At 48.9% G+C, this 12,801-nt stretch overlaps 1 protein-coding gene across 1 annotated transcript in view; it reads left to right on the forward strand.

Moving 5' to 3' along the window:
- Cpxm2 (carboxypeptidase X, M14 family member 2) overlaps positions 1-12,801 on the forward strand; it is a 118,835-nt gene that overhangs the window by 22,561 nt on the left and 83,473 nt on the right. Inside the window, exon 3 of the mRNA XM_028868477.2 lies at positions 4,883-4,992. Coding sequence (XP_028724310.1) covers positions 4,883-4,992 — 110 coding nt within the window. The remainder of the gene's footprint in view (positions 1-4,882; positions 4,993-12,801) is intronic.

The following is a 12,801-nucleotide window of genomic DNA, read 5'->3' on the forward strand; positions in this document are numbered from 1 at the left end:
CTTACTTTTTCGTCTTTAGTCTAAGAAACTTCCTTTTTCTAACAGGGCATCCCTATGTAACACTTTCAGTGCGTATATTAAGATGGACCTAGAACTTTCGCCAGGAAATACGTGACTCTAGCCTGAAGCTGTTGCCTTATCGATCTTTGTATAAAGGAAGGTGGAAGAGAACTTTGTCCTTAAACTACTCTAGATTTAAGGTGTGTTGGTAGGGGCACGTGCATGCTGCAGTGTGAGTGCATGCCGCGGCACACATGAGGGGTCCAGAGAACAACTTTGTAACAACTGGTTCTCTTCTCCTACCTGCATCCCTGGGACTGAACTCCGTTGTTAGGCATGGCGGCAAATACCTTTACCTGGTGAGCCATCTCACTGGCTCTGAAATATGTTAGGAATATGTTGTTTGGAGACCTGGGGTCCTCACAGCTTGCTCGACAGGTGCTGTTTTTCTTGCGCCCCATAGTGTCCTGCACTGGAGAGTGGGGAGCCAGTTGCCACGGGGCTTTCTTTTCTCCGAAAACCCCAGCAAGGGAATTATAGTAATTATTGATGGAAGGCAATGAGTGAGGTAGTCCAGAGGCAAAAATAAGAGTGGATAATTGGTGAAATAGAAATTTCCTGAATGAGGTTGACTGCCTTGCTGTACCTCTGTGAGCCTTGCCCTACACTTCCCAGATTAACCCTCAGCACTGGACAGGGAACCCCACACGCTTGTCCCAGGCATCGTGGTGGCTGTGAGCTTGCATCTTGCTTCTGTCACATGTTCTCTGCTGATGGCACTCAAGTCCTGGTGCCCGGGAGGTGGCTGGGTGGAGACTCTGGACAGGTATGATGTAATGCTGGAGATACCCTTAGCGTCAGTCCCTTCTTCTGGCAGCACAGAGTGGTGGCCTGTGCTACTTGGCTGATAGAAGCTCTGTCCCTGTCCTATCCTGTCCCTGCTGTCCCTATAGTGACCCTTCCTTGTTTAAATGAGGCGCTGTTGGTTTCCTTCAAGCACCACTCACTAATCCATATGGTCTGTGTATCTTCATCTTTGCCTGTCAAGGACATTGTGCTCCCCTAGAGCGGATCCATGGCTAGCTACTTCTACATGGACAATGGGAAAGGCTTCCAAACAAAACAAGGTCTTCTAATGACAGCACTTTCTAATAAGGAAAGAAGTCCTGGTGTCAGGGTGCTGGGTTCATGGAAGATACCGTATAGGAACTGGCTGAGCCCATATATTTATCTGGGTTCCCACCAAAGTCACTGCCCAGCAATTCCATGGATGAAGGGAGCAGGACATCTTGGTTTCTTCTGTGACATTCTTGTAGGTATGGACAAGAGTAGAGTAGTGAAATTCCACTGTTGCCATGGGTGCACAGTGGCCTAGGCCTAGGCCCTTCCAGAGGCCAAGCACTGAACTTTTGAGTCAGTATGAGGTTTGCATTTATGAAATACCCACCTTACGGGCACTTCTTTCCATATCTTGTAGATCTTAATGGGATTTCTTACAAGGGAAGCAATTTTAATAGATATTTAAATTCATTCAAGTAGCTCCTTCTTGAACTAAAACATTTATGTATGTATGAGATGTTTTCTTTATCTAGAAGAAATGCTTTGAATAGCAATCATTGTCTCCGTGAGCTATCTGTCCATCTGGCTGTCTACCTGTGCATCTGCCTGTCTGACTGTAAATAACAGAAATGGAGGTTGCAAGGCTAGATGAAGTAATGGAATTCTCTGCCATGTTCCTTTGAGTGGAGGCTGGAATGGTGTCTGTGTGGCTCTGAAATAGATGACGGTGGTTACTGTTTGCATTTCTGACTTGATTACATGGAGATACCGTAGATCTGAGCACAAAGATGTGGAGAGACAGAGCTAGGGTTTGTCCCCCTGTCTAGTCTTTCATGTTTGGGTCCCTCAGGGTCAGAAACTAACTTAGGAGTTGAACCTAGCAGAGGCCATACCCAGAACACAAGGAATTATCCACAGAGCCCAATTGCCAGTGGCCAGCTCAGTGCCAGGACCAGGAGGTGTGGGGCCTCTCAGCACAGGCTGAGGATGCTGCCAGTGTCTGAAGCATGCATGACAGGTTGAGGCGAGGTGACCAGTAGAAGTGCAAGGACCCAGGAGCAGGTAGGAGCAGTGGGGGGGGGGGGGAGGGGAGGGAACCAGAGCTTGGAGGTAGGCATGTCAGTTTAGGGGCCCTTGAGCCCAAATCCCAGCCATGCTTAAAGTGGCAGACTGTTAGGTAACTCCGACCCCAGTGACCCTGGTAAGTCAGTAAGTGTTTCTCCCAGACCTTGCCTGAATTCTGAACACAGCCTGTGATGGCTATAAGAGAATACTGGGTCTGAGAGCCCAGGGCAGCAGCTGAGAGGGGGTGTTGGTTGTCCAGAATCTACAGTTGGGAGGGTACAGGCCCACATTCCCAGCCCTTGTAAGAGGAGAGGTACATGTTTATCTTCTGGACTCAGGGGTCATGTTTCATGGCTGCTGGACCCGAGAGGCAGGGCAGACTACTGCTTTGGTGGCTCAGAAGGTCCACAGTGATGCCCAGCATAGGAGGCAAGCATTATGGGTTTCAGAAGAGGTGGTGAGACAGCTTTGCTCATTTGTTCGTATAAGACATGAGCATCATCAGTTCCTGGTAGGTAAGAAAGGAGAAGTACTCACTTAACACTTGGTGTCAATGACCTGCCACCCATATGAGTCAGACTCCCGTGTCCTCCAGACCTGGAAGGTGGAGGGGCGGACCCTTGTGAAGCAGGGGGTTCATGGTAGCTGTTGACCCTGAGTGGCCTTGGGAAATTAGGCGTCTGGCTTCACAGATTCCCCCTTCCTGCTTAACCTCTCCCCTACTCACTGAAAGGGTCACCAGTGACTGCCTGGTGTCAGTCATGTGACCCTTGCATTCTTACATACCCTCTAAAGTCATTGCACACGGCATTCACTGTGTGTGCCTTTGCTCACATCTCTTCTGTATGCTGTTCTCACTCACTTCACACTCCTTCGCTAATGCTCTACCAGTAAGTGACTCCCCAGGTCCCAGCTACAAGATCCTTTCCCAGAAGCTGTGGAGCACCAACTGGTCACTGGAAGTTGACCTGTCTTCCCACAGCGTGTCAGGGAACAGCAGCACTCATCTGATTGTGCTCCCCATTATGGTGGGGGTCAGGGAGATGGCTAATGTCAGTTACCAACCCAGGAAGCCTCCTAGAGGGTGCCAGCAGGCCCAAGGACACACAGTGTCCTTTAATAGCCTGGAGATGAGACTCTGAAGGCTAGATCCATTGTGCAGCTCTGCCGGTGGCTGGCACCTCTTGGTGGCTTGTCTCAGCTTCTCAATGTGCTGGTTTCCACTTTTGAGAGGTTAAGGGAGGACTATGTAATATCTTGATTCCTGGTAGATCTGAATTTGTGGTTAATATATTGTACACCCCAATAAACTTTTCTGGGGGCCAGACAACAGAGCAGCCACTATATTAAACATAGAGGTTAGACAGTGGTAGCATATGCCTTTAATCCTGGCATTCCAGAGGCAGAGCTCCATCCGGAACTCTGTGAGTTCAAGGCCACACTGGAAACAGCCAGGCATGGTGACACACACAGCACTTGAGAGCTCATGTCTTGCTTGGGAAAGACATACACCTTTAATCCCAGGAAGTGATGGCAGGAAGCAGAAAGGTATATAAGGCGTGAGGACCAGGAACTAGAGGCTTTTTTAGGCATTTTTAGCTTTTAGGCTTTTTAGCAGCAGTTCAGGTGAGATCCATTCCGGATGAGGACTCAGAGGCTTCCAGTTTGAGAAAACAGAATCGAGTGAGAAGTTGGTAAGGTGAGGTTAGCTGCGGCTTGTTCTGCTTCTCTGATCTTTCAGCGTTCACCCCAATATCTGGCTCCGGGTTTGTTTTTATTAATAAGACCTTTTAAGGTTCGTGTTGCATGAACTTGTCTGCCCACAGTGCCCGAATGGATCTTCTCATCCAGGTACTGGCAGAGTTCCTGTCATCTCAGCAGACCCCTCCAATCTGAGGCTGGCAGGGCCTTTTGCTGAGTGTGCAGACATGCTCCCAGAGTGCCCTCGATTCTAGGCCATGCCCAGTTCCCCTGTGATTGTGTCCTCTGATGTTTGAAGTCTGATATTTCTGGTGGAAAACACACTTGATTCACACCTACCTGAGAGTTGTTTTTCTCCTCTGAGTCAGATGGTAAGGCGGAGACTCCTCTGTGATGCTCAATCACTACATGCCCCTGACAGGACATGATGGCAGGTCAGTGGGTGAGAGAGAATAGCCCAGCCTAGGAGACCTGGGGTCCAGCCTCGGCTGCCATCGATGTTGTTATGTGTAGGGATGGCGGTTTAGACTCGGGCAGTCATTGGCTGGCATTTATTCCAGGGTCAAGCTGTGCTCAGGAGCTGTTCCCACAGCCACCTATTCTGCCAAGAGGGAAGACAATAGCGGGTTTCTATTTATGTTGCTCTGCTCATTACCATGCACAACAGAGGCCAGAGTTGCCGAAGCAAAATCAACAAGTCCTGATTAATTTGAGGAGCTCGAGCATGTTAGAAGATTTCTACCCTGTGTCATTCTCTGGCCGAGTCTCCTGGAAGGGGCCTTAATTGCACATGGCATCAAACAGCGGCAAGGCTAGCAAACAGAGAGGGAATATTCAGCCCAGATATTCAGAGAGCAAATGCTATGACAGAGCTGGGGAGCCATGGATGGCTGCATTGACCTAATCTGTCTGAAACACAGGGTGTGCCGGGGCAAGGGGGCCGCGCTGGTGGCGTAGGGGCTCCCTGGGGGAAGAAAGCGCATGGCCACCTCCGAAAAGCAGACACTCATTTCTTCTGATAGCCGTCTTTGTTTCTAACAAGCCCTGTCCTTCCCAGGTTGCCCACCTCTTGGTCTGGAAACATTAAAAATCACAGACTTCCAGCTGCATGCCTCCACAGCAAAGCGCTATGGCCTGGGAGCGCATCGTGGGAGACTCAACATCCAGGTACTAGCCTCTCAGCTACATTCCGGTCACACCGATGATGGCTCAGGTCACAGACACAGGGAGGGTTCCCCCCGAGCTTGGGTTGGTGAATACATGGCATTTGAAGAGTGTGAGCTCGTTCTCAAGGTGAGGGGGCACGGCAGAGTAGTCCTGCGTGCAGAGGATGGGGCTTCTCCAGAGACAGAAGGCAGGAGAAGTGGGGTAAGGACTTCCTTTTGGGTACCCTCTGTCTAGAAATGGCAAGAGCCCAGTGAAGAATGCCCACAGGCAAGGGCATGGCAGAGAGGTCCTCCACATAGCCGGGAGGTGCCCATCTTCCCTCTCCTTGGTAGTCACCAGACCCACCCCCATCATCCAGGCTGTTCTGTGGGCACATCAGATGTGGCGACCTCTCTGGGGTTCTGTTATGATCTTGGTCCTTGGTACTGTCCAGTGTCCCTCTCTGCTGAGCTTCCCCTGCAGACTCCACGAGCCACTCAGATGGTAACACAGGCCTCTCCTCCAGTGCTTTGCTTGCCTGAAGGGGAGCCCCATGGCACCCAAAGCAGCAATCCCACTGAGCCGTGGGAAGGGCTCCCCCTCCTTGCTGGAGGACCCAGCTTCCGTGACAACGCAGGACTGTTCTCTTACATTCAGCTGGAACACTTGGCTGAATCCAGGTGTAGGCAGATCTGTCTTTTGGGAGGCTTAAGGGAAAGGTGGTTCGTGGCCTTTCCTTCTGTGAAGCCCAATTTGGTGGGCTGGGTCCTTCTTTTTTTGGGGGGTGGGTTTGAGACAGGGTTTCTCTGGGTAGTTTTGGTGCCTGTCCTGGATCTCACTCTGTAGTCCAGGCTGGCCTCGAACTCACAGAGATCGGCCTGACTCTGCCTCTCGAGGGCTGGGATTAAAGGTGTGCGCCACCACCGCCTGGTGGGCTGAGCCCTTCTTATGTACAACCCTGGGCGCTCTCTTCTGACTCTCTTCTTCTCTTTTCGAGGAGCCACTAGTTACCAGGTCTTCTAAAGCTTCTTTAGAAAGTGACAGTTGCTAAGAAACATTTGGATGTGGCAACAATGAAGTAGCAGAAGACACACCATAACCAAACAAATCCCTCTTGTGTGTTGTAAGAGGGTAAAGGTGAACTCGCAGGGATTGACCAGGGGAGACCACTATGCATCTCTGAGGGTCCTGAGTTCTCTAGGATGGGCTCTAGACCTCCGAGGGAGCAGCTGTAACTTGGTACAAAAGTTACTTTTCTTTTTGCTGTGACCAAATGCCTGCAAAAAAGGCAACTTACAGGCGGTTTTCTGCTCATGGTTCAAGGGTAGAATCATGGGAAAGTTATGGAGCTAGGTGCTTGAGGCAGCTGGCAACCGTCTGTCCACAATCAGGAACAGAGGGATGAATGCTGGTACTCAGTTCTCTTTCTCATTTTTATTGAGTCCAGGACCTCAGTCCACAGAACAGTGCAGTCTACATTTAGGGTGGATCTCCCCACCCCCCATTTCACATAATCCTTCACATGCATGTCCAGAGGTCAGCTCCTAGGTGATTCCAGATCCCATCATGGTGTCAATCAAATGAGCTGCCAATCAAATGAGCTGCCAATCAAATGAGCCATCACACTGCACTTTTGTTTCTTTTTTTTTTTTTAAAGATTTATTTATTTATTATGGATACAGCATGTATGACTGCAGGCCAGAAGAGGGCATCAGATCTCGTTACAGATGGTTGTGAGCCACCATGTGGTTGCTGGGAATTGAACTCAGGACCTCTGGAAGAGCAGTCAGTGCTCTTAACCTCTGAGCCATCTCTCCAGCCCTGCACTTTTGTTTCTTATGAGCTCATTCCTCATGAGCATGAGCCTCACATGACAGGGACCTGTCTTCTGCTTGTGAACCCCTCAGTATCCAGAACTGCACCCATAATGCATGGCAGGGGGCACCGAGGATGTCACCAGAGACTTGGTGAAGTGTGGCTGGAATGTGACTCTGTCTTATCATCTCTGGGCCATGCATCCAGCCCTTTGGAGGACAGTCTTTACCTTCTGGTCTTCCTGTCTACTTTGTCTTTTATGCATGGGAAGTGTAGCCCAGGAAACAGTAAGCTGCCCTCCATAAATGCCTGGGTAGAGGCTCACTCTGCTGCCTCTTGTGAGGATGGGGAAAAGAGATGGTTGGACGTCATGTCAGAGTTGATTGTCTCCATGGGGATTTTTCTCTGAGTGATAAATTGTTTAATCTGGAGTCTTCTCATGAGGGAATTTCTAGAACGGATGCTAGAGAGCAGAGTTGCCGCTTGAACCCATAAAGGAGAAGATTTATTTTGGCTCACTATTTAGAACATACAGTACCTCATGGTGGGGAAGGCATGCAGCTGGCATGACTTGGTCCTTGGCAGTGGTCACTTGATCATGTCTATTCACATCTCGGTGGATCCGGAAGTAGAAGGCAGGACCGGAAACTGGGCTGTCCTATAACCCTCAAAGGCATCCATGATCTCCTCTCCAGCAGCACCAGCTGGAGATCAAATATTCAAATACATGAACCTACAGGGGACAAGTCCCAATCAGGCCATGATGCAACCTCCATCTGGGGTTGGCCAGGGAGGGTAGAACATGGCCCACAGCACACCAGTGTGCTTTGTATGTGTTTGTTGTGTATGCGTATGTATGCAGTGGTGCCTATGCACATGTATGTGTGTGGGGGGGCAGAGGTGAACATCGTCTTCTCCAGTCACCCTCTACCTTATATATATTTTTTGAGATAGGTCTATTTCCTTGAACTTAGAGCTCATTGATTGGCTAGGCAGGCTGACCGGCAAGCCCCAGAGATTGCTTTGTTCCTACATTTCCAGCACTTAGAAAAAAAAGTGTGGTAATAGGGACCACTCAGGTCCTCATGCTTATGTGGCAAATGCTTAATAGACCGAACCATCTTCTTAACCCACCCTGGGTGGGCTTGGATACCATCTGCAGAGGCAAACGCTGACCAGGTCAGGGCCCTCCTTTGGGTTCCTCCCTTCTGGAGCCAGCACCGCAGGCATCACAGTTTGACAGATCCAGGTGCACGATTAAAGCCGCACTCCAAGAATACCTCACCCCCCGCACAACAATTAGAACTATGGTTTAAAAATAACCGCATCTTGTCTCCCACGTGAGTATTTTTGTAGGCGTGTCGAGCTAATGGGATTTTAAGTGTGAGAACCACCAAGGTGTCAGAATTAGAAGTTGTGTTTCAGTCTGTCTTCTTGGGCATCAGGGTTTGAACAAGTTTAGTCTAGCCCTTCCCAGGCCCAGGTCCCGACAGGTACACACTGGCCCAACATCCAGGCCATGGCACACAGCGCTTATAGACTGGGATTCTGAAACTGGCTGTGGGGCTGTAGGTGGGATGCCCATCTTCTCAGAGACTTCAGGCCACTACAGCAAAGTCGCCGCTCTGCTGTGGTCCCAATATGGTGGTGACTAAGGGGATAAAGGTGAGGGACTGCCTCTGGTGACCCTCAGGGGCCTCATCCATACTCCTCAGAATCCATGTGCTCCTTTGTGGAGGACTGTCTCCTCTGACCTGGCACAGAAATAACACGAGGAAAGGCCCTGTTCACTCACTGCAGTTATGATGCTCTCTGGTCCTCAGCAGAGGGAGAGCTGCATTGCCTCTAAGAGCCAGCAGCACCTTGCCGGATGATTTTCATGCATTATTTAATTTAACACTAACAGCACAGACAAATACCATTCTCGGCTCTGTTGACTTATACAATGTAAACAGTGCTTGCAGGGACACAGCTAAGATTTCCCAGGAGAGGCAGCTCACGAATCCAAGCTGCTTGAAACCTCAGATGGTTGTTCCTCACGATGCCATAAAATTGCCTCAGTAGCTAGGGGTGGTCCAGGTGTGACATCTGCAGGGATGAGTCAGCCAGTACCTCTCTGCTGTCTCTGCCTTGTGCTGATGCTCTTGCAGCCTAATGCGTCCTGATTTCCGGGTTTTCCCTGGACACATTTGCTGGCAGGTACAGGAGTGAGGTCACTATGGAGTGACACCACCTGGTACTAACACAGCTTTGCTTCACATTTGATTTTTGTTTTCCTTCTTTGACATCCATGGAGGATGCTTCAAGAGGCCAAAGGTCATGGGGGACCCAAGTTCTTCATATAATTTTACATAACCTCCCACATCCTCCCAAATATGTTCAGCCAGTTTACTCTAAGTACTGAATTCAATGTAAGTGAGTATGGCATTGTGTGGGAGTCCGTGGGAGACCAGCTTTGACCAGCTCCTACCTTATGAAGGAATGAGGAAATATTAGGTAGAAAGATAGACCTAGACGATGAGGAGAAAGACAGAGACACTGGGTAGCTTCAGGAGGGCCTGGATCAATACCCAACAGCCTCTTCATTTATTCAAAAGGGCTTTTTATAATATGCCAAGGCAAAAGACCTCCCCCTTGCAAGATCAAAGCACACCATACAGCCAAATGTAGACCCTTCCAAACACCTGGTAGTCAAATCATCCCATTATGCAGCCCTGCTGGGTAAAGCAAGCCCAGATTCTCTGACTCTAAGTAAGGTCTAACTAGATAGCCTCTGTGGGCTCCCATAGCATTGTATCCGGGGAGTAATGACAAGACGTCTACACCCACTCAGCATAGTCACAGAGTATGTGTTTAAATGTCTTGGCTCCATGGCTCTTGAAATGCACAGGTGGGAACAGTGGGTCTGAGGGCTGACTAGGTCCTGATGGTTTGCTGAACCACGTAACAGCACCTGATGGGCGTCTGCTCTGCAGAGGGATGCAGAGGCTGCTGTGCAGTAGTCCCTTACTTCCTATTTCTTTGGCCTAGTCTTCATTTTTGCTCACTCCCTCTGAGTTTTCTTCTTGCCTCCACAAATCAGTAGCACCCTGCCTTCTGTTACATGTAATAACTGACTCTTTTAAAAGATCAAACCTACAGTTGTATTGTACGTGTGTGTGTGTGTGTGTGTGTGTGTGTGTGTGTGTGTATGAGTGTGGAAGCCAGAGGCCAACCTTGAGTGTTGTTCTTCAGGTGCATCCATCTTTTTTGAGACAGAGTCTCGCACTGGCCCGAGCTCAGTGCCGTGGCCAGGTTGGCTAGCCAGCCAGCCCCAGAGATCTCACCAGTCTCCTCCTTCTCAGTGCTGGGATTACAAGCATGTACCCAGCTTTTCTATGAGTTTGGAGAATCAAACTTAGGTCCTTATGTGCAGAATGAACCCTTTACCAGCTGAGCTAGCTCCCCAGCCCTGTATCAAGTGTTTAGAGTAATTACCATGTCTGTGCTCATATTTAACTGCTAATATTTTTCATTGGTTTTAGTCTTGTGATTACCGGCATCAATCCCAATATGCAGTTTTTACTTCAAAGAATAAAGATAGTTTGTTCTGGAGCCAAGTGTGATGGACGATGGCTATGGAATAGGGGTTCAAGTTCTCCACAATTGTTATGTTCCAACATGGTAACAGTTTCATGTAGGGTTTTATTTTTTTTTTTTTTTAATTTTTTTTATAGTAGCAGAACAACAACAACAACAAAAAGCACTAAATGAAGACATCTTTTCAACACATCATTAGGAACTTCAGATAGGTAGGTTACAGCCAGACTAGGAAATCTCTGCTAGAGATGTCAGATACTATCTGATGGCATCCTCAGCCTTTGGGTAGGCAGAAGCTAGGGTTCTCTTGGTACATTCCAAAGGGATTTACATTGTATTGTGAGGATGTTAGGTCAAACACAGAGGTGGGCACTGACTGGCTGTTAAGGGAGATAAAGATAGCCCAAGACAGTTTGACCTGCAATATTCCAACTCTTCACCATCAATGGAAATTTGACTCAGTTAATCAGCCTTGCAGACTGTTTAACATAGCAATGGCTTTTGTTCTGGAAACTTCAGTTCACAGGGAGTTACACAGACTTTTGGAATGAGTTGACTGGAATGGGATTTCCCCCAGGAACTTGGGTCTTGCAGAACAAGAGTTTGAAAACACTGAGCTTTCACTGGGATGCACCTGTTGTAAGTGTGACAGAAACAAAAGCCATCTCATTGTAAGCAGAGGACTTTGAAAGAATCCCTGTGGCCCAACTTAGGACTCTTGTATTCTTCTGTCAACTTTTTCTGTGAGTTTCATAGTGTAAGTTTAATGGAATGGGGCTTGCATTGCGTCAGTGCATAGGGACCAGACTTGCCAAAGATGTGAGAAAGAGAAGCAGTTGGCAGGATGGGAAAGGTTTGGACACTCCTAGTGTCTTGGTGATTGTTCCTCCAGGGCTTACGGGACCCTTTCCACTGACTTCCCGGAAGGCTGCAATCTCACTGACACAGTTCCTCATCTCCTTTGCCCCGAGGAGCCCTAGATGGTCTAGAAATGAACACTGGAAGTCTCAAAGAGTCTACAGACCAGCCTCTAAAATATGTTCTGATCCTTTGCCTGTGGTTAGGCTTAGGAGTAACCTCATGTTGCAAGGATTCTTTTCCTGAGGAGATGTAAACACTATCTATCCCCTCTTCTTAAGGTCCCAGTGACAAACCAAAATATGACTCCACTAAAATTTGCCCTGGGGACCCAAATGAGTTTATCGGGTTTACTTACATAACATGGGTGTCAGAGTTCGTTTTTGTTAACTTAGCACAAACCCAGACATACCTGAGAATTGAGGAATTGCTTCCATTATATTTGCCTGTGGGCATGTCTTTGGGGCATTTTCTTTTCTTGTTTTTTTTCTTTTTGATTTCTGATTCATGTGAGTTGGTCCACTCCACTGTTGGGTAGTGCCACCCCTGGGCAGGTGGGCCTGGGCTGTATAACACAGGTAGCTGAGAAAGCCAGGGGAAGTAAGCTAGTAAGGAGCATTCCTCGGCTGGTTTGTACTTCAAGCTCTTGCCATGAGTTCCTACCACGGCTTCCCTCTCTGATACCCTATAACCTGTAAGGTAAACTGTATCTCCCCCACCCAAGTTGCTTTTGGGTGTAGTATTTCATCACAGCAACAGAAAGCAAATGAGCACAGTGGGAGAGGGGATCCTTTGCAGGAGTGTGGGGGACTCCAGGGACGCTGCACTGGAGTGCCTTTACCCCAGCAGAGACTGTGGCTTCTTCACAGCCACAGAGATAGACACCCCTCCACCCACTGACCTTCCCCAGCCCTTGCGACTGTGATACTTCCGAGGTCACATGCAATTAGGGAAGAAATACATACGAGTGACGGGGGAATGCTGGCATCTCAGGTGAGGGTCCAGTGATCCTCCTCACACACTGTCCCGTCCTCCCAGCCCACCGCTGCTTCTCTGAGGGGATGCCAACGGGAACTGGCCTGCCTGAGACAGGCGCTTGCAAGCAGGCACAGCTGCTCTGATAATGATGATGTTGGCTGTTTTGCTTAGAGACCCACACTGTACCACACCCAGTACTCAGGTGAGGCATCTAACTGCAGCTCACCACCTGCCCCACCCCCAAAGCGTCCTTTGAAGTCTCTAAGGGCCTTGCTGTGGCTGGAAAACCATGCTACCACTGCCTAAGTGACTTGTTCCACTGTCGACGTGTCAGGTGGCTGGAGAGGTCTGAACAGGTTAATAGCAATTGGCATTTCCAAGTGCGACATTTCTGCCTCACTCTTTAGACCTTAAGGGGGGGTTGTCTAACCCATGGATCACAGCTCACAGACAGCCTAGCAGAGCTCTGAATGTGGCCCAACACAAAATCATCAACTTACTTAAAACACAAGATTTCCTTTATTTTGCAATTTTGTTTGTAACTCAATTGCATGGCTCTTGGGTGTGGCCTTTGTAGGTGACCCTATCACACCACAATGT

Source organism: Peromyscus leucopus, chromosome 1, assembly GCF_004664715.2.
Source record: "Peromyscus leucopus breed LL Stock chromosome 1, UCI_PerLeu_2.1, whole genome shotgun sequence".
Taxonomy (NCBI): Eukaryota; Metazoa; Chordata; class Mammalia; order Rodentia; family Cricetidae; genus Peromyscus; species Peromyscus leucopus.